Genomic DNA, 26966 nt, shown 5'->3' with positions numbered 1-26966 from the left:
AATGAAATATTGAATGATTTCACATTTTAATGAAAAGAAATCACATTCGTATTTCACAGAAATCAGTTTATTGTAACGTATATCATGTTAATAAAAATGTATTACGTACCGTCAACAGATTTTGAAAAAGTAGCAAAGTTGTGTAGTATACCATTCAAAAAAAGTAGGGGATATTGGATTTACAAGATTGATAAAATGCAAATGATAAAGCCAAGGAGGAAACAGACAACGTAAGTGAAAATGTGACAATTTATTCCATTCCTTTGGAAATGTTTCATCTGTATGGATATATATTACTTATTCTCATATGCATCGACAGTGGCTAGTGGTATGCTCGCAAAATGGAATATCCCCTACTTTTTTGAATGGTATACATGTATTATACTGAGCAGGAACTCATCAGATCTGTATATCACAGTAATACCCCATTCATAACGTTCTTCAGCGTCTTCTCCAAACATGAAGACACAACCAATCACAGGCCGTTTCACCAAGAAACCACTCGAGTTAGCTGCATGATATATTCATATCATGTAGTATTGTGTCTTTAACTCCGTCAACAGTCAGGCTACAAGCGCCACTCAGCCGCACTGTGATGATTGATTGCTTATTTAATGACAATGCCATGAAACAATAAATGACAATGGATATCTAATGGTATGTTTAGAGGCTTAAGATGACACAATAAAACCTTGACATACGTTTTATCGGTTGTGTTGACGGTACCCTCTAATTGATTTCATCTCCTTGTTTTGTGTCCTGGCCAGTAAATGTGTTGAAGGAGGTAACATTGTGTTATGACACAAGGAGCTGCAATCGATTATATTGTGTTCACAAGTGTCGTATTTCCAAATTGGAGTTTGTAGGTATGATGATATTCTTTTTTAAGTATACTGTTTATTGAACAGAAAATTTACATTAACATTTACCGTTCTTCGAATAAGTGAGTGAGTACGGTTTTACACCGCTTTTAGCAATATTCCAGCAATATTACGACAGTGGACACTAGATTCACATATTGCACCCATGTGGGTAATCGAACCCGGGTCTTCGGCGTGAGGAGCGAAATTTCTTACATAAATTATGTAATTGTAATATGTACATTTGGAACATGTTTTGAAAACTTTAGCCACTATCGTAAAATATTAGCTTTATCAATTATACTGATTATGGAGATAATATACGTAATACTTTGAGTTGGTATGTACATTGGTTTTGTGGAATACCTAGCCTGGCTTGATACATGGATCGGTTATTATACATATAGTTAATACAGTACTCATCGACACAACACAAAAAAATACAAAAAAGTTACAAATGTATCATACATAAAAAATAATACTTCTTTATACAAAGATTTTATGAATATACACGCATATTCTTTTAAAAAAAGGAAAATAAATTAAACTTGTTAAAACAATTTAATGTATTTATTTAAAATTTACAATGATTATTTTGCAAGTGATTTTTTTCAAGTCTTGTTGGTTTTGCCGACAAGTTGAAGATACGAGTGGTTTGGTACACACGAAACATAGCCTTTATTTTGCTGCTGGTATTGGCGACGAAGCATTTACTAGGTCGAATGACGGTAATAACTGGAGTTGCAAAATAACATGACTAGAAAAAATACTTGAAGGTTTTTACACTGCAGTCAATGGGACTCCTCTACATGTACAGGGAATCTCATTCACGAATGGTCTTAGACTTGCTCAAATCTCTAAGGTATTATTAATAGTTTAAATGATGGAGAGAGAGAGTGAGAGAGAGAGAGAGAGAGATAGAGAGAGAGAGAGAGAAAGAGAAAGGGAGGGAGGGAGAGAGAGAGAGAGAGAGAGAGAGAGAGAGAGAGATTCAGACACACACAAGACTGAGTGTGTCGCTGACAAAGCATGTAAGTTTACGACATGTTTATGCTATGTTATTTTCAAGTTGAAAGAGAATGTGTAACAAAAATAATATAAATAGCAAAAAGGCTGTAGTATGCTCTTCTTGGAATGTTTGAGGTTAAATTGTTACATACATGACACTGCTGTCTTGGCAAAACATGTTTATATTGACAACGACACAGTGTGTTTTAAGTCAGCCTCCATCGGGATATATTCAGTTCGAGGGGATGTCACATCAGGCTATTATTTCTTATGCCTGCCCATAACTGAATCGTACTGAATCTTGTACACAAATTTCAGAAAGTCCTGCTTTGATAACTACTGTTAGTACCTATGTGACCACATTGGTAAACCTATACACACTGAATTGAACTGAATCTTCTACACACATTTCACAAAAACATGATTTCATAAATATACTTAGTAACTATATAACAACCTTGGAGAGTTTTACACACACTGAATTGAACTGAATCTTGTACACACATTTCACAAAAACCTGCTTTCAAAACTATAGTTAGTAACTATATAACAACCTTGGAAAACTTTACACACACTGAACTAAATCTTGTACACACATTTCACAAAAACTTGTTTTCATAACTATAGTTAGTAACTATATAACAACCTTGGAAACCTTTACACACACTGAACTGAATCTTGTACACACATTTCACAAAAACATGCTTTCATAACAATAGTTAGTTACTATATAACAACATTGGAAAACCTTACACACTGAACTGAATCTTGTACACACATTTCACAAAAACCTGCTTTCATAACTATAGTTAGTAACTATATAACAACCTTGGAAATACTTTGAGCATGCACTAGTGCGTGGATATGTCACACAGCTTGCTTCAAAACCTGCAGCTATAGTTAGTAACTATATAACAACCTTGGAAAAACTTTACACACAAAGTCACACAGCTTAGAAAAGTAACTTACAATATCTTAGAAAAGCTTTACACAATCAAACAACTACCTTTAATAACTACAGTTGTAACTATATAATACCTTGGAAAGTTTCACGCACAAAATCACACAACTTGCTTCAATAACTATAGTTGTAACTATGTAATAACTTGGAAATATTTACACACACAAATCACACAACTTGCTTTAATAACCATAGTTGTAGCTTTATAATACCTTGGAAAGTTTCACACACAAAATCACACAACTTGCGTCAATAACTATAGTTGTAACTATGTAATAACTTGGAAATATTTACACACACATATCACACAACTTGCTTTAATAACCATAGTTGTAGCTTTATAATACCTTGGAAAGTTTCACACACAAAATCACACAACTTGCTTCCATAACTATAGTTGTAACTATGTAATAACTTGGAAATATTTACACACACAAATCACACAACTTGCTTTAATAACCATAGTTGTAGCTTTATAATACCTTGGAAAGTTTCACAAACAAAATCACACAACTTGCTTTGATAACTATAGTTGTAACTATATGATAACTTGGAAAGTTTTGCACACACAAATCACACAACCTGCTTTAATAACTAAAATTGTAACTATATAATAGCTTGTAAATCTTAGCACACACAAATCGCACAACTTACTTTGATAACTATAGTTGTAACTATATAATAACTTGGAAAGTTTTACACACACAAATCACAATACTTGCTTTAATTACTAACATTGTAACTGTATAATAGCTTGTAAATCTTTACACACACAAATCACACAACCTGCTTCAATAACTATAGTTGTAACTGTATAATAAAGCTTTACACACACAAATCACACAACCTGCTTCAATAACTATAGTTGTAACTGTATAATAAAGCTTTACACACACAAATCACACAACCTGCTTCAATAACTATAGTTGTAACTGTATAATAAAGCTTTACACACACAAATCACACAACCTGCTTCAATAACTATAGTTGTAACTGTATAATAAAGCTTTACACACAATCACACAACCTGCTTCAATAACTATAGTTGTAACTGTATAATAAAGCTTTACACACACAAATCACACAACCTGCTTCAATAACTATAGTTGTAACTGTATAATAAAGCTTTACACACACAAATCACACAACCTGCTTCAATAACTATAGTTGTAACTGTATAATAAAGCTTTACACACACAAATCACACAACCTGCTTCAATAACTATAGTTGTAACTGTATAATAAAGCTTTACACATACAATATCACACATATAACACTTTTTAAATTCATTACTTTACCTGCTTTAAAGCCTAATACATGTTGAACTATTTGAGTCAATATGTGGAATTACTTATCTTTGTATTTAACCGAAAAATAAATAAAGAATTGTCTCTCTTCCACCGACACCCTGCTTATCCTTTAAGATGAGCCGACGCAATAAAGTACGTACATACGCATATTATCACTTTACGAAGCATTTAAAGATACGGTCGAATTACGTTAGTCATGTACTCATTATATGTAGGATTTTAGTTTTTTAAAGGCTGTAAATGTCCTGAACATCGGAACTTTTGGACAGTTTCAAGTCAACAATATTCACGGACATAAACACTGAATCGGTTAATGGCTACTCGGTCGGCTTTGTGCTAGAGTGGACAGAAATCTGTTGTTCCAGCCTCTGCCCTTGCATTGTTCTTTTATGTTAATTTTCACTGTCTGATCATACCTACACTCACCGTGTGTCTGGGGCCCATAAAACCCGATTGGGTTTGAAATTAGCTTGAATATGACCAATTCTACTCTCTTTTGAACAAAAGCCCCACAAACGATGTTTTATTTTCTCAAATTATCCACCTGTTTGATCAATACTGCTCAAAGCCATAAAACATATTGGTTTGAAATTGACGATTGTTGAGCTCTCACACTGACTTGGATTTGTATTCACCAGTCTACTATTTCGCCTTATTAGCATGAACCAGTCAATAAAAGCAGCGTTTTTACAAAGGATTGTTAAGCTGCCAGACAGTCGGATTTAGCTTGTACGTCTCAGTGTGGTAACGGGTAAATTTTGCTTTGTAGAATAATGTTTCATAGCTCTCCCCCCGACAATGGAACGTATTGGTTTATGGGGTACGATTTCCATAGCATATTAGCCTCTGGAGGGTACATCGTGCAGTAAATGTAGTACCCCAAGCACCTACAAAGACCCTTTTGGTGATAGAGCTATTGGGATTTATGTGGATTCCTCCCTTGGATACAGCTCAAGCTGTTTTAAAAGGTGTTGAAACTCAGGGAAGGTTTATTATTTTCATATCTTAGCGTCATACCACATAAAAAGCAGCGCACGGACTGTATGCTGTGGCTTGGACCACCGTAGGAGAACATTGCCTGTGGTACACACAAGGGTCGTTCATCTCACACAGAGAATTATCCACAATGTTAGCATAACACTTTGACTTTATTTCAGTTTGATAGAACAACTTCGTACAGGTTTATTGCTTTTCGTGCTAGACTTTCGGAGGCTCTGTATAGCAGTAAAAAAAGAAAGAAATAAAGATCGCGCGTTTTAGGAAAGGAATGTCAGGTTCATTCACTTTAACTCGGTATAGTCATGCGCTGTAAAAGTTTATTCGGTATTTGTGCGAATTGGGATATACATGCTCCACATTTAAATTCTCTTGAAGTGTACTTCAAATAAACCTTTTTATTCATAGTTTTCTAAAGGGGCGTGGGAAGCATTCAGTACATACGTATACTGCAACGAATTTATTTAACCTTGACTTTGACCTTGATATTTCTTTTCCAGACGAATGTTCCCACCGTTCAAGGTGAAGGTCTCCGGGTTGGACAAAAAGGCCAAATACATACTACTAATGGACACCGTTGCCGTCGATGACTGCCGTTACAAGTTCCACAACAGCAAATGGATGGTGGCCGGCAAAGCTGACCCCGAGATGCCCAAGAGGATGTACATCCACCCCGACTCCCCCAGCACCGGAGAACAATGGATGCAGAAAGTTGTCTCCTTCCACAAGCTGAAACTCACAAACAACATTTCCGATAAACACGGATTTGTGAGTACTGTACTCTCTGTTTTTGTTAATTAGCTTGTCTCGTTGTTCGTAAACGTATCTTCTACTGAATGGTGTTCCTAACCCAGATTCGACTCTTAAATGATTCGTGGCTTTTCATACCAAAACCTCATGACGTTCGCCCATATTCCTAGTCCTTAAAACCCACCCTACCTCCCACATTGAGGGGCACACCGTGAGATCGTTGTGACAATGGTCAAAGTGGCGATCGAGTCAAGTTCTGCTGAAGTTCATAGCTTCTGGTTACACCTTAGACTAAGACCCAGCCTCTGAAATGAACATTTTTTAAGAAAAGAAAAAAACTGTTCATAAAAAATAATCATAAAATATAATGAAAAGGAGGCCATAGACTATCTTCATGTTCAGCCTGAAACTGTGGAAATCTAGACTTGTCGCATGTTCTAGACTTTCTTGGGCTTTCATGGATATATTTGTATAACGACCTGTATGACAGTCTAGTTATACCGTTGTGTGGTTCGGACTGGTAAGGTAACAGGGCACCGCGTAAGTACCATGACCGATACGATATATTTTGGTAAAAAGTATAAATACTTCGCAATTAAAAGTATTCAACTTTTCAAATATGAACATGTAAAACGTCAGATTTACCACAGTGCGACAATAACATCAATGTCAGGTGAAGCATGACCACAGGTGTATTGATTTCACAGGTGTATTGTACTGTGATACATTCCAACGGTGTCAATATCATCTAACGACCCTTGCCTAATGAGTTTAATGACGCTTTTGTCTCGCAAGTAACAGTCTTAGAAATATGAATTTGGATTCAAAATCGAAGGCAGAGTTCACGTTATTGGCATATCTAAAATCTTACGACGCTTTCGTGGTCGAGTGGACAGAGTATCCGTCCGGCGAGCCGAAGTTCTTTGTTTGAATCTCTGGTTGTGGCACACCAAAACACGTTAGATGAGTATTTACTGTTACCCTGCCTCGTGTTGGGCAGGAAGGGGTTAAACAAGGACTTGGCTTGGAGGCAGTATAATTTGTCTGGGTCAACCATGTGAAACTACGACGCATTTATCTCAGTGGGGTGGTATTCAAAAACAGGCACAAGTTCGGACCGGCACAAGCTGCTACCCAGTCACACCCACGCGTCGCTATATAAGTACAGTAATCTTGTACGGGACGTTAACCCTGTTTCACCTCCCCCTCTATATCTTTACTCGTACCCCTGTTTAATATGAAATATGAAAATTCCATCAACCAAGGGAATGGAGTGAAAATACGCTACAAACGAATCGTTGGAAAGCAGTCCTCGCTGGTAGAAACCTTCTCTACCAAAAGGAGCCGTAGGTTTACTATACTTTGAATTATGCATTGTTTGAGGAGTGCGTTTTTCATTAGATGGTTTGAGTGGACCGAGAGTCAAGGGGGCGCAATTTGCTGTAGAGATCGAATCCCTTAGCTGTTCTGGGTTCAACTCATGATCAAGATCCTTGCTTTCGTCAAACTGGCCAATGTCAATGACGTCAGTTTTGGCCTCCCTCTCGCATGGACCCGTGAACATCCGGGTTACAATTGGTCTTCAGTAGCCGATGCTTGTCGTATGAGGCGACTAACAGGATCTGGTGGTCAGGCTCCCTGACTTGGTTGACACACGTCACCGTATCCCAGTTGCGTAGAACTGATGATCACTGGATTGTCTGGTCCAGACTGGTTTATTTACAGGCCGCCGCCATATAGCTTGTATATTGCTTGGTGCGGCGTTGAACAACAATGACTATGACACGCCATGTTGTAACGGTGATCTGTTTGACCAAACATGACACTGAGTGCATCTGAACTTGGTGGAGCTGACACCTAGCTTCATCATTGTTTGATAGTAATTCATAAATATATGCTTGTGATATAGTTGGAACTGTACAATAGACTGCTTTCAGCAGTGATTGCGTAGAGATGTTGAAATTGATTTCAGTTACACTCCAGTTGCATTTGATATATCACAGTGTATGTCGATGCATTCGAATCAGTCGATTGCTGTCGAAATTTGTGAGAAAGGTTATGTTACATTAAGGAGCTATATCGGGATTTTAACCTTTGAATGTCCATATGTCTACGCTGCCTAGTCGGTCTTCCCGACCACAGATAATTAATTAAAAAGGAGCCTTAACTCAAGTCTAGAATGCAACATATGTTATATTTGGGATTGCACTTTCTCATCCTCCATGAAAGGGTAGATAGTGAAAGTACGGTTTTCACACCTTCAAATCTCCTGGTTGTGATATTTAAACAGGGACATACTTTATAAATTTGATCAACATTTCGACATTTTAGAGACATTTTACTTAAAGGCACCAGTCTTTATTCTCATCGTATTTTAACACCGTTTGACACTCGTTGTAAGATGAGCCATTTTATACTCGGCTGATAATGGACGCCAAATCGAACATAGCGTACTCATCAACTCGCATTCTCGACAACGTTCGATAATGACCACGCCCACCATTTTAAACCCGAAGAGCTCCTCGCATCGAGCTAGACAATGACTGTGTATGTCCTTCTAAGTCAATTCGCGGTAATTAGCCACTTGTAAATAATGCTAGACCCAGACAGTGTGAAATATTTATAACATCAACGCAAGCGTGAACTTGTGTCTTATTATCCATTATATCGTCAACAAATGGAGGAATATGGCTGAATGAGAAGGTCGGGTCTCGCGATATCTCGTTCTCAACGAGATCATGGCCGATCGAATTCTGGGGGACTTATTGATTGTGTAGGTGAACGGGGATCTTTTAGGATTGGGTGGGCGGTTTCATATCATAGTCTTCCGAGCTGTGATTGATGGTGCACATTTTATCAAAATTAATTCCATACATTTGTACATGAGGTGGATTTTGATTATCTTGACGAGGTCATTTCTGATTTAATTGATGATAATTATGCTTGCAAAATGCACCAGATAAATGCAGATTCATATTTACATTCTGTGAACGTTAAAATCAGATTAAAACTATTGCAAATGAAGTATATTTTGTTCGAGGTTTTAGTACAACAATAGACTTTAAAAACGTTGGTGGCAGATTACTTTTAAGAAACAACTTTTGAACATACTTCCTGGAAATAGTTATGAATTGAGTTTCTCTGTTTTACTGATCAAAGACAAAATATTCAAAGTATTATTCAGTATTTTTCAGTAGTATAGTGTTCTTTCTTTTTCACACGAAATGTTTATGATGTCATTAGCAGAAAGAACGCTAAACGAAATTAAGGAAAATGAACAAACACAAATATTTAAAAAGTGAATATAGCTCTAAAATTTAATTTAAAATGGTTAAATGATCCAAATTTCGTTGAAATATAACCTCATGAATCTGAAAAAATCACCTTATCCAATCTGCCTATGTTTGGCTCTGAGCCAGTGTTCCTCGACTGACGGCTGCTTGTACACTTAACTTTCATCCAACGAGTCGCCAGGAGTCTGCATTGGAGAAGTGGTTTTGACGGAAGTAAGTAATCGTGTTTGAAAGATAGACAGTTAAGGCTGTGTATCTTTGCTGTCCTCAAAGGCCGAGGTCTGCATGAGTGATAGGCGGCATTACGACAGCGAGGAGGCGAGAGGGGGGACCGCACGTACTGTGACGTTCCAGGGAGGGATACCGTGTCGGGAGCTCACACCGTGAAATTTGCCCGTATGTCAACGTAACATGGGGCTGATTCATATGGAGAACTGGTACCGTTGCCATTTTTAGAACTATAGATAGGCTGTGTTTGGCAATACGACGCAATTTGCTATGAATTATTAATGAGTTAAGATATTGTGTGGCACAGTAGAAAATTACAAGTTAGTTTGAAAGTGCATGTAAATCAAAACTGCCGATAGTAGTGCGTCCCAGTAACATCTAAGAACGCATATGACTGATTCTAAACATGAAGGGATTGCTTAAAGAAGGGCAAATTTGGATTAAAGTTACTGGCTTTGTAGTTTATATCAGGAGGTATAACTTATAACTTAAGAGTATTATTTGTCAATGGGTAAACATTTCAACTTTTTTCTTGTGATGTAACCCACATATATGAAGTATATGTCATATTTGGGATTACACTTTCTTAGTAAAGTACAGATTCTAGTACTTTTGTTGGGTTGAGTCCCATTCGGGATTCGAACACACACCCTCAGAGTCAGGCACCTAATACCTGCACACAAAGTCAGACGCCTAACCCGCACAGCCACCGCGGCTTGTGGAAGCCTGACGGATGGAAGTCAACCCAACAAAAGTACTACAATGTACTTTACGCAGAAAGTGTAATCCCGAATATGACATATGTTACATTTGACCACTTTCTAAATGGCATTGTGTATTCACAGATCTGAAGTAAGTAAGTAAGTAATACAAAAATAAATAAGACGTATTGTAGGTTTTATAAGTAATTCGGTTTACTTTGATGTGAAACTGTTGACATATGACACCTGAGTTGTATTTTTAACCTAACACCTGGTTCATGGGCAACACACTGTCTATCACAGATATATGTCAGTCATTTTGGACTACGTTGAAATTCATGTATGAACTGTCTTTGAATATATAAGGGAATGTGACATGTAACTGTCATTAACTCCGCAGATAACACCAACCCTGAGCATGGGAATTATTTAGGAGAAAACCAGGTGGTCTTCTTTGAAGCATTTTTATATGCCAAACTGCTGAAATATTTAACTACATTTTCACCAGAAACGAATTTTAAGCAATCTTACCTTGACCTTCTGTGTGTTATTAATAGTGAAATTTGTAATGACAATACAAATTAATTAGTACATCCAAATTGAAATAATCCGCGTGAATACAAGCATACATGTGGCGAAAGCGTAGTCAATGTGTGAATTTTTCTCTGTATGGCATAAAAATATGACTGTCAGTCCATTGGGGAATTAAGTAGCATCATTGGCACCTGTGTGGTTGACATGCATGCTCGTCAAATTCCAATTTATTCAAAAAGGACATAATATGGATTAAAGAACCAACAATTCTTCCACCATAAATGTTTCTAAATGTTCTCAGTGAAATAAATATATTTAATGTTGGGTTGATGTAGTCAGTTACGTAAAATGCTCGTTCGCATAAATTCAAGATGTAAGCAATCGAGGTTATATCTGCGTTTCTTTGCATCGTGTACGAATTCCTATCTATCATATTATGTGTGTATATCTTCTCTTACCCTGCGCCAAGGAGAGTCTCACTTTTCGTTTTCTAAGTACGGAGAAATTATGTTGACGTGCCTGAAAGCTTACCTGTTGCTATCTGATAACGGAGGTTACGAATTTGTAACAATATTGCATGTTATGTGTGAAATGAACACGTTAGGAAATATATGCCGGGAATCGGCGTGTGTATCTGTCTGTCGGGGTAGGCAATCAGCATTACTTAACTTCAAGCAGTTATCCTAAATCTCTAGCTATTTGCGTTTTCGTCTGTACTTGAGCGATCCCTTGCTTTCTGTGTGGCTGAAGCCTCTCGTGCTCGCTTTTCGTTTTTGCTATCAGATTCTGATAAACAGCGACAATCCTTTATCGCCCACCACACGATGTCAGTAGTTTCGGTCCGTATCCAGATTCCTATGGCAGATGAAGGTTTTAGTAATACCCGCTGTCACAGGACTTCACGCAAGTCATGTGTTAGGATTTCATGGAGGGAACTGCGCGTTCGGAGATTGAGCGCACTAGAATACACTAGGTATCGGTTGATAGATCTCACTGTCAGAACTAGCAGTCTTTTCCATCTGGAAACCCATCACCGATTCCAAAACGATAAGTTTGGCGGTTTGAAATGGCGACAGAAAATGGCCGCCACGCCACCTTCAAGTTAAATACGGACCCACGTGAGCGTGCTAATTGGCGCCAAATTTCTTAATCTTTGGTGCAGCTCCATCGTGCCTCTATGAAATTAACATAGTCAGTGCTGGCGCCATTGAAAGAGAGAAGTTCACCTCTTAAGGTGCTATCTTCTCTCAGCATCTCTAGACGAATCGCAAGATATGCCCTCAAATGCGTTCTTACTTCTTCATGCTCTTGCCTGTGTCTTTATTGTCGACAATAATTAGAGCTATTGATAGAATGGCGACAACTCGTGCGGTGAACTTGCAGTCGCAGACGCCTAAGTTAAACAAGTGTACCCGGCGTTTGAGAACAAACCGAGCGACTTCCATTCGAGAGTTTGACGCACGTGTACTGTGTAGCGTTGAAGAAGCTTGGTTGCTGTAATTAATATATGATTGTGTTTGATCATTCGCGATGGACGTTTCTAGTTACTCGCTCTGACCACTGGTCATCGAGGACAAAAACGTTGCTGTTGGTCATTTACAAATAAAATGTCGGTGTCAAATTATATTCAGATTTTTCTGGATTGTATATTGAAATGTGCAAAGCGCAAGACAACATTGTTTCCATTTCTTATATTGGTGAAAGTAAATGATAAACTCCTTTCCAGAGCCATTTCTTAGTCGGTTTCTTTACAATTATTTTATTTGGTATGTTGCTTCTTTGATTTGTATCGGTTTTCAGCCTTTATTTCGTTGTTACGATCTAGAGAGGTTTGGTTAACAACACCAAACTAGTCATTTACAGAGTTGTCATGGATACTAATAAACAAAACTACTCAGAAATTAAGGATTATTCTCAGCTCCATTTTGGATGTATATATTTTGAGTTTTGTAGATGTATATTTTCAAATGCGATGGCTGTATTTAATAAACTTAAAGTCCGAACTACTTTATGATATGGTAAATATCACGTGGACTATTTTCCTTTTCGCGTTGAAAGAAGTACGCTTACGTGAGCTAACATCCTATTGGGGAGTTCTGTTATCTTTTGTAAAGTATCGCTGATTATTTTAAACCAGTCAATCGACAAATGTTTTAACTGTAGGGCGTGATTATTAGTAACAGCGACAATAAAGTTAAAATCGGGATCATTACGAATTAATCAAAGTTGAAGAAACTTGTAATCGTTCACACCAAATTTACGCCAACCTTTTAGCAGTTATGACATTTTTAAAGTTAATTTAATCTTTATTGTTGACAAGCAACCATACAAATTGATTGCTCGCAATTTATGTTCTATTGGTTAGTTACATATTTGTCAGCTCTGCTTGTCGAGGTGAGACAACATCTGCCGTAGTTTCGTACAAACGGCCATGCCACCCGTCAAAACGTTGACCTTAACAAATCAGCAATCACGCAGCCGTTTATTATGCAAATTAGGTGGACAAGACCTTATTAGTCCCTAATCGCCTATCAGCCATTTTCGCTGGCAACTGTCATCATCTGTTTGCCCGTCTGTCCAAACGAGCAGAAAGACAACTGATATGCAAGGGGGGTAATTGCAAGGGCTTGGCGGAGTTTTTACGCTTATGTGGCGAATTATTACGTGAGTGGACGGCTAGATTTACGATTGCAGCGATAGCATCGTCAAGCGCTAACTTGGCACTCATGAATCGACAACCGTGCTGAAAATATCGCTACGGAAATCCTCATTCGCGAAATTGCTGATGTCGCGATGGTTTTACATTAGAATATGTAGATGATGGCTTGATATGGTATCTCGCCGACCAGGGCGCTCTGTATGAGGTTTTAAGAGACTCTGACTTCATTTGTGGCCAGGGTATTGGTTTACTGTTGCCAACGTCATGTGCGAAAGTTTACGCAACGAAGCTGTGCCGTTAACAGCTGCATGGTAGACTAGAACACTGTTCTACTGTCTGAGGTGAGGAATGAAGATTTTGACGCGATCTGGGTGTTAAAGAAATCGCGTTATCATCAGCACTTAGCAAACCAAGCATTTCCTTTGTGTTTTAGAACAAATAAATATGTCACCTCGCCTGGTACTATCTCAACGCTAGAAAACAGAATGGATTGCATTGTTCTCGTAGGTGTGAGAGGGGTGTTAATGTCCTAACACATTATTGACGTTTACACTCCTGTCATCTGTAATTTAGCATCAGACTTACGTCATCTTCTCACGGACTTCAGGGAAGCCGTATCTTCCCGTGTTGGATGTTTTTGTCCAAAGTCATTTAATAAGTTCATATAAATCCACCTACTTGTATTTTGAAGCTCACAGTTGCCAGAATTCTTCCTTTGAACCTTTCGTGTATTTTTTGTCGACGAAATAAGTGTATGGGTATGTGAATAATTTGCCTCATATACTGTTGTGTATGGCTCAGGGTGAAAGGACCGGCCTAGCGCCATATAGACTCACGCTTAATCACTAAACAGATAATTCTGATACATGCATAACTCCATTTAAATTGAAAAAGAGTGCCAGTGAGCTCAGAGATATAGAACCTGATTAAATCTAGATTTACTTCATCTTGAGATTTTGTATTGCAGAAAGGGTTGGGAGGGGGGACACATTGTGGTTCAGGGACTGTGAGACAGACTATCGTCATGCATAGGTCATCACGTCTCATAACGTCCTTTTGGGTGTAAACGCTCAGCTCAGAACCATTGGGTATAAAGGCTCACAACAACCTGCTATAAGGTAGAAAGGCTTATTGGATATCAATTGGATGTAAAGGTTCAGTTCAGCCACATACAGGATATAAGGGCTCAATATAGCGTCTGACTGTGTGTAAATATTCATCTCGGCGTCATACTGGATATAAAGTCCCAGTACGGTGTCATTGGTATAAAGGGTGAGCTAAACCCCATACTGGATATAAAGTCCCAGTACAGTGTCATGGGTATAAAGGGTGAGCTAAGCGTCATACTGGATATAAAGTCCCAGTACAGTGCCATGAGTATAAAGGGTGAGCTCAGCCACATACTGGATATAAAGTCCCAGTACAGTGCCATGAGTATAAAGGGTGAGCTCAGCGTCATACTGGATATAAAGTCCCAGTACAGTGCCATGAGTATAAAGGGTGAGCTCAGCCCCATACTGGATATAAAGTCCCAGTACAGTGCCATGAGTATAAAGGGTGAGCTCAGCCCCATACTTGGTGTAAAGTCCCAGTACAGTGTCATGGGTATAAAGGGTGAGCTCAGCGTCATACTTGGTGTAAAGTCCCAGTACAGTGCCATGAGTATAAAGGGTGAGCTCAGCGTCATACTGGATATAAAGTCCCAGTACAGTGCCATGAGTATAAAGGGTGAGCTCAGCCCCATACTTGGTGTAAAGTCCCAGTACAGTGTCATGGGTATAAAGGGTGAGCTCAGCGTCATACTGGATATAAAGTCCCAGTACAGTGCCATGAGTATAAAGGGTGAGCTCAGCCCCATACTTGGTGTAAAGTCCCAGTACAGTGCCATGGGTATAAAGGGTGAGCTCAGCCCCATACTTGGTGTAAAGTCCCAGTACAGTGCCATGAGTATAAAGGGTGAGCTCAGCGTCATACTGGATATAAAGTCCCAGTACAGTGCCATGAGTATAAAGGGTGAGCTCAGCCCCATACATGGTGTAAAGTCCCAGTACAGTGTCATGGGTATAAAGGGTGAGCTCAGCGTCATACTGGATATAAAGTCCCAGTACAGTGCCATGGGTATAAAGGATGAGCTCAGCGTCATACTGGATATAAAGTCCCAGTACAGTGCCATGGGTATAAAGGGTGAGCTCAGCGTCATACTGGATATAAAGTCCCAGTACAGTGCCATGGGTATAAAGGATGTGCTCAGCCACATACTGGATATAAAGTCCCAGTACAGTGCTGTGGGTATAAAGGGTGAGCTCAGCCCCATACTGGATATAAAGTCCCAGTACAGTGCCATGGGTATAAAGGGTGAGCTCAGCGTCATACTGGATATAAAGTCCTAGTACAGTGCCATGAGTATAAAGGGTGAGCTCAGCCACATACTGGATATAAAGTCCCAGTACAGTGCCATGGGTATAAAGGATGTGCTCAGCCACATACTGGATATAAAGTCCCAGTACAGTGCCATGAGTATAAAGGGTGAGCTCAGCCCCATACTGGATATAAAGTCCCAGTACAGTGCCATGAGTATAAAGGGTGAGCTCAGCCACATACTGGATATAAAGTCCCAGTACAGTGCCATGGGTATAAAGGGTGAGCTCAGCGTCATACTTGGTGTAAAGTCCCAGTACAGTGCCATGAGTATAAAGGATGTGCTCAGCCCCATACTGGATATAAAGTCCCAGTACAGTGCCATGAGTATAAAGGATGTGCTCAGCCCCATACTGGATATAAAGTCCTAGTACAGTGCCATGAGTATAAAGGGTGAGCTCAGCCCCATACTGGAAAGTACAGTGCCATGAGGTATAAAGGGTGAGCTCAGCCCCATACTTGGTGTAAAGTCCCAGTGCAGTGTCATAGGTATAAAGGATGAGCTCAGCGTCATACTGGATATAAAGTCCCAGTACAGTGCCATGAGTATAAAGGGTGAGCTCAGCGTCATACTTGGTGTAAAGTCCCAGTGCAGTGTCATAGGTATAAAGGATGAGCTCAGCGTCATACTGGATATAAAGTCCCAGTACAGTGCCATGAGTATAAAGGACGAGCTCAGCGTCATACTGGATATAAAGTCCCAGTACAGTGTCATGAGTATAAAGGGTGAGCTCAGCGTCATACTTGGTGTAAAGTCCCAGTACAGTGCCATGAGTATAAAGGGTGAGCTCAGCCACATACTGGATATAAAGTCCCAGTACAGTGCCATAGGTATAAAGGATGAGCTCAGCGTCATACTGGATATAAAGTCCCAGTACAGTGCCATGAGTATAAAGGGTGAGCTCAGCGTCATACTTGGTGTAAAGTCCCAGTGCAGTGTCATAGGTATAAAGGATGAGCTCAGCGTCATACTGGATATAAAGTCCCAGTACAGTGCCATGAGTATAAAGGGTGAGCTCAGCGTCATACTTGGTGTAAAGTCCCAGTGCAGTGTCATAGGTATAAAGGGTGAGCTCAGCGTCATACTGGATATAAAGTCCCAGTACAGTGCCATGGGTATAAAGGATGAGCTCAGCGTCATACTGGATATAAAGTCCCAGTACAGTGCCATGAGTATAAAGGGTGAGCTCAGCGTCATACTTGGTGTAAAGTCCCAGTGCAGTGTCATAGGTATAAAGGATGAGCTCAGCGTCATACTGGATATAAACTCCCAGTACAGTGCCATGAGTATAAAGGATGAGCTCAGCGTCATACTGGATATAAAGTCCCAGTACAGTGCCATGGGTATAAAGGATGAGCTCAGCGTCATACTGGATATAAAGTCTCAGTACAGTGCCATGAGTATAAAGGGTGAGCTCAGCGTCATACTTGGTGTAAAGTCCCAGTGCAGTGTCATAGGTATAAAGGATGAGCTCAGCGTCATACTGGATATAAAGTCCCAGTACAGTGCCATGAGTATAAAGGATGAGCTCAGCCACTTACTGGATATAAAGTCCCAGTACAGTGCCATAGGTATAAAGGATGAGCTCAGCGTCATACTTGGTATAAAGTCCCAGTACAGTGCCATAGGTGTAAAGGGTGAGCTCAGCCCCATACTTGGTATAAAGTCCCAGTACAGTGCCATGAGTATAAAGGGTGAGCTCAGCCCCATACTTGGTGTAAAGTCCCAGTACAGTGTCATGGGTATAAAGGGTGAGCTCAGCGTCATACTTGGTGTAAAGTCCCAGTGCAGTGTCATAGGTATAAAGGGTGAGCTCAGCCACATACTGGATATAAAGTCCCAGTACAGTGTCATAGGTATAAAGGGTGAGCTCAGCGTCATACTGGATATAAAGTCCCAGTGCAGTGCCATGGGTATAAAGGATGTGCTCAGACCCATACTGGATATAAAGTCCCAGTACAGTGCCATGAGTATAAAGGGTGAGCTCAGCCACATACTGGATATAAAGTCCCAGTACAGTGCCATGGGTATAAAGGGTGAGCTCAGCGTCATACTTGGTGTAAAGTCCCAGTGCAGTGTCATAGGTATAAAGGATGTGCTCAGCGTCATACTGGATATAAAGTCCCAGTACAGTGCCATGAGTATAAAGGGTGAGCTCAGCGTCATACTTGGTGTAAAGTCCCAGTGCAGTGTCATAGGTATAAAGGATGAGCTCAGCGTCATACTGGATATAAAGTCCCAGTACAGTGCCATGGGTATAATGGGTGAGCTCAGCGTCATACTTGGTGTAAAGTCCCAGTACAGTGCCATGGGTATTTCACAAGCGCATGACTTTGTATCTGTGATCTTTTTTAGTATATTGTTTTATTATATTGTTCATAGTTTGAAACTGTACCAGGTCTTTAACATGTGTATAAATGTAATTCACGATGCTTGAATATGCATCACTTTATATACGTTTTATTATCGATAGACACATTCGTTAATTCTTGGATTTAATATGTGGTTTTGCCCTCATTTCAGACTGGGCTGGACTACTTCCAAACGATCCTAAACTCCATGCACAAGTATCAGCCTCGGTTTCACCTTGTCCGAGCCAACGACATACTCAAACTCCCATACAGCGCCTTCCGAACTTACGTGTTCAAGGAAACGGAGTTTATAGCCGTAACAGCCTATCAAAACGAAAAGGTAAACCTACCAGGGTTATTATGTATGGTTGAGAGCATGGGGATATGCTGATACATTGTGGTATTGGTGTCACCGAGTTGCATGTTCATTATTTCTTACTGTATCATACTTGGCATTATGAGGGGATAAGTATTTCCATCCTCGGTGGTCTGGGGTATATTATCAAAAACCGTAGCGCCACCTACTTCAACCCCATTCCACCCATGATCAAAGGGAGCGGTGTAAGTAGTTGTTATAGTAGCAGCAACAGCAGCAGCAGTAGTAGTAGTAGTAGTTGTTGTAGTAGTTGTTGTTGTAGTAGCTGTAGTGGTAGTAGTTGTAGTTGTAGTAGCAGAAGCAGTAGTAGTAGTGGAAGTAGTAGTAGTTGCCGTTGTCGTAGCAGAAGAAGCAGTAGTAGTAATAGTAGTAGTGGTAGTGGTAGTAGTAGTAGTAGTAGTAGTAGTAGTAGTAGCAGAAGAAGTAGTAGCAGTAGTAGTAATAGTAGTAGTAGTAGTAGTAGTAGTAGTAGTAGTAGTAGTAGTAGTAGTAGTAGTAGTAGTAGTAGTAGTAGTAGTAGTAGTAGTAGTAGTAGTAGTAGTAGTAGCAGAAGAAGAAGAAGCACCAGTAGTAGTAGTGTTAGTTGCTGTTGTGGTAGTAGTGGCAGTAGTAGTAGTAGTAGTAGTAGTAGTAGTAGTAGTAGTAGTAGTAGTAGTAGTAGTAGTAGTAGTAGTAGTTGCAGCAGCAGCAGAGAAACAGGAGAAAATGCAATATAGGATATCGTACATGGTGATGTAATAGTCGTAACAGAAGAAGGCCTGACAATATATGTTGATGTAGCCGTATATGCCAACGGTGATGATCATGGCACCAAAATTAGTTAGAAAAACATGTCATTAACACAACAACAGTCACAAGAATCTGCAGTTTAAACAGTGTAGTCATGTTGCTTTTCACGTGCAATATGGCGTCTATTACACAGCCGTAGCACCTTCCTTCTCCAGTGCAACTTTCCCTTGCTCTGACCTCGCTCAGTCCAAAGAGGATTTATGATCTTCGGTTAGTGTCATTTCAATTGATTGGCGCGAATGTGTCTTTTAATGTTGATAATTAACCTATGTCCAGAAAAAAACGGATCTTTACTTTATTGATATTGGTATTGAAATCATCGGTTATTGCAACAGACATCAGTCATAAGTTACTTGTCAAATACAGTTTGCTAGTGAACATAAAAACACATAGGGGCTGTTAATAACAGAAATCTCACCTCCGATGCAAATCATGCTAATTTCGCCTTGATGTGCAATTTATCACCTGTGATTCTCTTCATCATGGGAACGCGGCTATCTAGTTGCAGGTGTTACTGGCATCACCCTTTGTCTATTGATCATCAGTGCAAAGAAATATGCAATTGACGATGTCATCATTGTAAATGAACGTGTAATTAACCGTATCTTCAGTGCGATCAATCAGATATTTGAAAACCCTCTACGAACATTTCGTTCGCGCAAAGCCAAAAGTGATTACACCGAAATTGTTTATTCTTAAATGATCGGAAATGAACGAAGTTATCCGAAGGAAAGCGCCACCTGTTGTCGAGTTGGGATTAGATTAGATGGGGGTAATTAACGATATTAAAGTAGCCTATTTATGTATTTGTTTTCCAACGTGAATATTACTGCCAGTTGTAAACGACGACATTGCCAAGTTTCTATCGATGACCAGCTCGGATGTGCACCAGATGGCTCCGCAGCTAAACATATTTCAACTTGTCATCATTTGACGAAAGTTTTATAATAATGCGTAGTCCTCGGAGCGTGATTCCTGTCTCCTCCTTTCTATTTACTCATCAGGGGAAACGTTAAACGCGGGTTGATTTAGCGCAAATACATTTTCTAACGACCAGGTACCCCAAACCTACGCGGTAATTACCTCCCGACATTGTTCAATTACCCCAACTAAACAATATCTGGTAATAAAACCGTGTCAAAGCGCTACGCCTCGTCTGGTATTTTTAAGGTACTAAAGCCAGGAAGACAATAAAAGCCATAATTTTCGAAAATCTTTCTACGCAACACCCATAATGCAACAGTAGGTGAGAACCAATTATATAATGGTGTTATTGAGAAAAACAAATTAAGGTGTTAAATTCTCTACCCGCCTGCCCCTTTATTCAACATGACAGACTTTCAGCTGAAAAAAACAGTAAATCATAATTTCTTCAAAATTTCCAGTTTGTAAATATGCCCATAAAACTATTCATATTTGAGTGATTACCCAGGCTCAAATGGAAAAGCCATTTATATACATAACTTAAGACTTGAACAAATCGCATAATGCGCCCGTGTACTTAACAGAACTCCGTACACTTTACCCTTTCGCCGTACAGATCTATGGAAGCCTTGACCCGTAAATATTCGGAGAATGTTATCACTCGTCAAGATGGTTCCTACTATAAGGGCTGTTAATCCTGTTCTCGTTTTATTGACACGCCGTCTTTCTATGAAAGGATAGCATCATTTAAGCTCTGATTATTATGCTGCACTCCGATGACACATGAGTGACTTACTGACACATGGTGGAGCCAAGAGGCTCCCTAATAAGGAGAAATGGGGTTCCACTTCGCTGCACATGTCACAACATTGTGAAAAGAAGCCAGATATTTATATCTCATGCTTAAAAGTTGATAAAATGATTCTCCCGAGAACGCGCCGAGATTACATCGAAATCATATTTGCTGGACGTAAGGTTGATATGTAGAACTGAAATTATAATTCCGTTTGTTCAGTCGGGATAACACTGAGTTGAGATAGGAAATACAATAAGACCACGTTTTCCAAACATTATACTGCACTTAACACCTGTTATTGTGAGCAGTAGGCCAACGTTTGGAGACGAGGGACGAAAGTCACATTCGTGTATTCGTAATCTTATATGATCATAAACGATGCAAATGTATTGCAAATATTATTGTATGTCATGTACCTTGGTAAATGGATGATAATCTAATTAAACAAACGAAAGTTTTAATCATATACTTTACAATGTGTGAAAGAACCTCTGTGTCATCGTACACTTACAAAGTTGATTCAAACTAAAAGAAATCACATTATATTCCAGATAACACAGCTGAAGATCGACCACAATCCGTTCGCTAAAGGCTTTCGAGACACAGGAGGAGGAAAAAGAGAAAAAAAGTAAGAAATGAAACGAACATAGCATGTCTCCCTGTCGTGACCCTGTCAATCAAAAGTCTGCTTCTGTCAATTTCACTTGTGGATCTTTGTGGTTTGGTATTAGCGGTAATTTTCTTGCAAAGGCGATCATTCAGTTTAAACGTTCATCGTATGAATTGGCTCTGATTTAGCTCCTGGTTGTAGTCTAATTTGATTTTACGATCGGTCCGCAGGTCTCGCGTGTGTCACCTTACGCATTAGAGGGGGATAATTTAAACACAAGTTCTAAAATTTAGCTAGTCCGTAATCCTAATAATATTTCCCAATTTCTATCGTTGGTGAATGGTTCGCGATGCGTAATTGTCAACAACGTCTATAGTTCGTGTTAGAGGGGTTATATTTGCGCAAATGAACGCCATTCATTGCTAACAGACTGGGCACGGGGCCCGGAAAAGGCGTAATGAATTGCGAGCTATCTTCTTACAACGTGTCAGGAGCATAAGACGATTACTATAGAAACTCAAGGATCAATTGCTGGCCGTTACCAAAACGATCCGAGCTTTAAAACAATTATCTAAATTGAGAATGGCCGTGCAAACTGCATCCTTAGTAGTATAACCTTCACGGGAAAGCAGACAATTCAACACCAGTAGGTTTCAAATGAAGTTGATAGCTAAGAGCCGCGACCTGTCTAAACAATTTTATAAGGTTATCATTTTCTGTGGGATGATTGCACTCCTCCTGTTCTCTAACAATGACTTGACCCCCGTCCGGAAATACCCCTATATTGCTGGAGTGGAGAGCTATTTGGTTAGGAGGATGTAATTCTGTTGGCTTTACAAAAACTGTTTTGTTCCGAAGTAGGATAATAAGATTCGTGGTTACAGTGAAACGAAGATCTTTCCGACTGCAATTTATTAAGTTTGCAATCAGGCCTATTGTCCACGACCTCGGACAGGAGGCAAATCTCTTTAGTGTCATCTATCTCTTACTGCTCTGTTTTGACTGAATATACTATTGTATTACCTAGCCTGTTACTTCCTGTATGCGTCAGCGTGTGATTGGAAATATGATTTCTGCAGTACATAGATGTTGATTAAATTCTTACAGGTTCAAATTAAGCGGGGACGGTAGGGTAGCCTAGTGGTTAATGCGTTCGCTGGTTACGCTGAAGGCCCGGGTTCGATTAGCCACATAGGCACAATGTGTGCCCCGCGGTGATATTGCTTGAATATTGTTAAAAGCGGCGAAAAACTCACTCACTCAAGTAAAGCATCAAGAAACTGTTAAAACACGATCGTCGAAAGATTAACTTATTTTCGTACATTATTTGTTTTGATGGATACTACTGGTTTGTTAAATGAATATAATTGGCGTTTCGTTAAGGATTGTGGCAATTTGTTATGTTTGATGGTGTTTGTTACCTCTTTTAGAGTATCCCATCCCAACAGAAGCCACTTTCACTCCTCTGAACCCATCAACCCAAGAGCAAACTTTAACAAGGCAACAAACCCCTTGGCCAAATGACAAAAACCCCAAAGCACCATGAAACCATACCGCCAACTATTGTCACCAACAAACCTTTACCCCACCATAGCTCCATCACTTAAGTGTGATGGGATAGCCTGGTGGTAGACGCGTTATCTTTTCAAGCCGAAGTTCTGGGTTCGATTCCACAATTTTTTAAAACCCATTTATGCTGATTTGCTGCTCCGATATTGCCAACGCGCCGTAAAATTTTTTTCACGGATTCACTCCAAGGCTTAAATCACTCCTAAATCTTATACGACAATATCACCACACTGCATACCTTATATCCAACCCACCACACAACCATCCCTTAATCCTTCATACCATCACAACTTAACTTCGCTATGCAACAGCCCCACCACCGATTGATTGAACTCCCCGCCAATCGCTAACATCAGGTATTTTCTCAGATGTTAGTTTAGTTTAAACATATTTTATTCACAATGTGGAAAGGATCGGGGACAAGCTCTTTCAACTCTTTCTTTAAACCCCTCTCCAAAGATATTTACAATAACTAATTACGTCACAAGCAATTATTAGAAACAGAGACAGAGAAGGACTGAAAGATAACAGGGGGAAATGTTATAATACAAAAGGTGTATAGAGGGAAGACTACTGGAATCGTTTAGATTTGCATATATATTGATGTACATTTTTGAATATAATTTCATTTTTATGATTTGTCAGATCTGCAATGCCGTTTAAACTAACAGACAATGTAATCACAATTTATTAGTAATTACTACCACATACATCTTGAATAGCTTTAAGCATGATCTTTCTATGTTGATTGTATAAAGAACATTCTAAGAAATAGTGATGAGCATTTTCGCATGGGTTTCCACATGCGCAGGATGGATCAGTGATTAGCCCTACTCTGTACAGATCGTAACTTAAGCTACTAGCTTCATGACGTAGTTGAGTATGTAATATGTTAAATTTTCTAATACCGTAAGAAAAGTACAGTGGAGCTGAGTTATATGTTGTTATTATGCTCGATTTAAACTTTGATAGTGAAGTACAATTTCTTACATCTGTAGATAAATTGTTCCACAATCTCATAGTCGATGGGAAGAACGACACATGATGTTCAGATGTTCCTTGATAGTTTGTATTTTGACACGTTGGTGTACAGTTTCTCTATTTCTAGACGACTGCTCCTGGGAAGTTCACAAAGTACGTCCGGCATGCACTGCGAGCAGAAACCGGAAGTAAGCCACAATGGCAGTGATGACGATGAAGCCGAAAACGAGGTTATCGTGGTAGTTGAGACTGACGACGTGGCAGCGCCCGTGGTGGGAACAGAAGATCGTGTGTCACCGGAAACTTTGCCAGGTAATACTGACGTAATGTCTACTTAACGATGTTAATTGGAGTTATTGTTGTGGGCGTAGCCAACTTATTTAATATATTTATGTGAAGTCGCCGCCAGGGACTTATATCGTTGTGAAATGTTTGTATGGAAACCATAAGTCAGCATATGCTGATGTTGGTATTTCGCATACAACGGAGACCAATAATGGAAACTCATTGTTGAAGTTACTGTAAGATTTCATTCCTATTTTCAGAATCCCAAACTTCCGAGTCAGCGGACATTAAGAATCCAGTATCCGTTGACGATCCACCCGACCCAAACATCGACAAAGATCATTCTGAAGTTGAAGGTGACGTTCAAGTTGAACGTCGAGTTGAAGGTCAGCGTCACGATAGTGAGACATCAGTCACTGATGTCAAGGTCGAATGTGCAGATGACGATGGCGAGGAAGAGATTGATGTCAGTGACGATAGAGATTCCGCTCAGTATCACAATGTATTACATTCAGAGGACGAGACGTCGTCAAACCATGACCATTTACGCACGGAACCAGTGACGGACGATGAGGGTCATGATGAGGTCAAGGACGAAGTGAGTTCAAGGCCAGCTTACCGATCATCTGACACAGAAAAGCGCTCAGATGGCGAGAGATCAGACTCGGACAGTGAACATGTGAAAGAAATGGTTGTGGAACGCGAGAAGTCCTTCTTCAAAGAGCACACTAGTCCCCCGAATGTGACAGTGATTCAACCATCTGTGTCTCATCCTATGTTTCCTTATCTCTGCCCATCGGGTTACCCCTCATCGACAGCAGGGCTGCATTACCCACTCAACCCTGTACTATTCAACACATCATCCTTGTCCCACGGGTCTCTTCCGGTATCACTTCTCCATCACACGGGTCACAATATGTCCCCCATTCCATCCTCCCATCTCCACGGGCCGGGGATGGGGTCGTCTAGCCACATGGGGGGATCCCATGGCCTCCTCCAAAACTCCAATCTCCTCCCCCAAGGGTACCCCTCCTTGGGTCTCCCGGGCACCTCGCTGTCGCACCTCGCAGGATCTCATCATCTCAGTTCCCTTTTCGCTTCTCGAAGCGCGGGACACAGATTCAACCCTTACACAATACCCCTGACCAAGACCACAATGGCTTCAGCAGGGTCCCCCATCACCTCACCCTGTGCTCCCCTTGGGGGTGGGGAACCTTCTTCTCGGGGCATCACCCATTCAGTATCATCAATGTGTCAAAGTCCACCCTCAAGGAAAAGTCCACTCCAAAGCATAGCTGTGACTCATGCCAACCCTCACAGTGAACTGAAAAGCATAGAGAAAATGTTGAATGGTCTCGACAGAAGGCAGGCGCATCGCGAGTCGGACCTCCGGCTTGACAAATAACACAGCCTGTTCATCACTAGCGACTTTTATTGACGGGTATGCCAACGTAGACACAACATGAATTGTGAACAGTTTATCTACATATGAGATTGACCTTCTCAAACTCGAAATGGCCAAAAGTATGTATATGTGCACCTGAACTGATGACGTCATCATTATATGTGAAGTGAAAGTGACACTGCCATGTGTAGTATTGTGCTGAATGTCGACATTTAGATTTGTCGAAATGACGTCTTGGGACTGTCGCTATGACACGGACGACTCTGTTCTTTTTTTCTTCAATTTAAAATTTGACATGAAAATCGTTTTTGCTGTTGTAGAACAATTTGTGATTGGGCAAATGTGCAAAAGACAAATCTGTGATGCTTGCGACTCGGTCACGGCGGAAATGACCGGACATTGACGGAAATTGCCGAATTCATTGGACAGATCACAAACAAATGTTTTGATCTCTGTGGCCGAAAGTAGTTTAGTTTAGAACATCCTACTGTTTCCAACAGCAGCAACGGAATCCATTCTGTTGACATATAGTCATTAACAGACTATGCCATGGTGTTAGTTAGTACCTTTGGCGTATTTTTTTCTCAAACATAGTGCTGTGTAAGTACTTTGACACTGATACAAAGGGGAGAGCATCAAATGAAGGCAGTACTTCTATTACGGTTCCATTAAGTGCTTCTATCAACTTTCATCTTTTTTTTTCAAAAGGAATTATTGAGTACACGTTGGGTTCATCCTGTATCTAACGCTATTAGCGATAATTATTCAACATCATTACCAGAATAAATTCCCAGTGGCAGAAATAACGGTAAGACTTCTGCTCGTATCCCACCTAAATTTTAACGATGATGATATATATATTTCAGGTAATATGATTTGACTAGAAGGTATAAAATAAGTTTAAAATTGACATTGTGCCTACATACATTAAATTATCGGGTTAGGTTAGCCATGCAAAATGAAATTTACGGGGGGATGCGGGCGGAAGTCTTTTCCGAAATATTCCTATGTGTCTTCCTCAAAGACCAAGTAAGGCTGGTTATTCTTCTCATATTCTCAACGTTTCGTATCAATAACATTGTTCCTGCTCTGCATCCTATTTAAAAAAAAGAGATGAGTGTATTTTATTCAAAATGTCCTCTTTACGAATATTCACAGTC

At 39.9% G+C, this 26966-nt stretch overlaps 1 protein-coding gene across 4 annotated transcripts in view; it reads left to right on the top strand.

The window, feature by feature from the left end:
* LOC124271454 (T-box transcription factor TBX2b-like) overlaps window positions 1-26738 on the top strand; it is a 107895-nt gene extending 81157 nt beyond the window's left edge. For 3 of the 4 annotated variants that reach the window (XM_046706609.1, XM_046706611.1, XM_046706608.1), the window contains 5 exons: window positions 5637-5904; window positions 18244-18411; window positions 21508-21584; window positions 24229-24428; window positions 24662-26738. In XM_046706609.1, coding sequence (XP_046562565.1) covers window positions 5637-5904; window positions 18244-18411; window positions 21508-21584; window positions 24229-24428; window positions 24662-25806 — 1858 coding nt within the window. In that variant the 3' untranslated portion in view covers window positions 25807-26738. The remainder of the gene's footprint in view (window positions 1-5636; window positions 5905-18243; window positions 18412-21507; window positions 21585-24228; window positions 24429-24661) is intronic. The other variant, XM_046706610.1, reaches the window with a different exon arrangement.
* Window positions 26739-26966: the final 228 nt, after the last annotated feature.

Source organism: Haliotis rubra, unplaced genomic scaffold, assembly GCF_003918875.1.
Source record: "Haliotis rubra isolate DU_JTF1 unplaced genomic scaffold, ASM391887v1 Scf160, whole genome shotgun sequence".
Taxonomy (NCBI): Eukaryota; Metazoa; Mollusca; class Gastropoda; order Lepetellida; family Haliotidae; genus Haliotis; species Haliotis rubra.
Note: the sequence above shows the minus strand (reverse complement) of the source record. Positions and strands in the feature narration are given on the sequence as shown.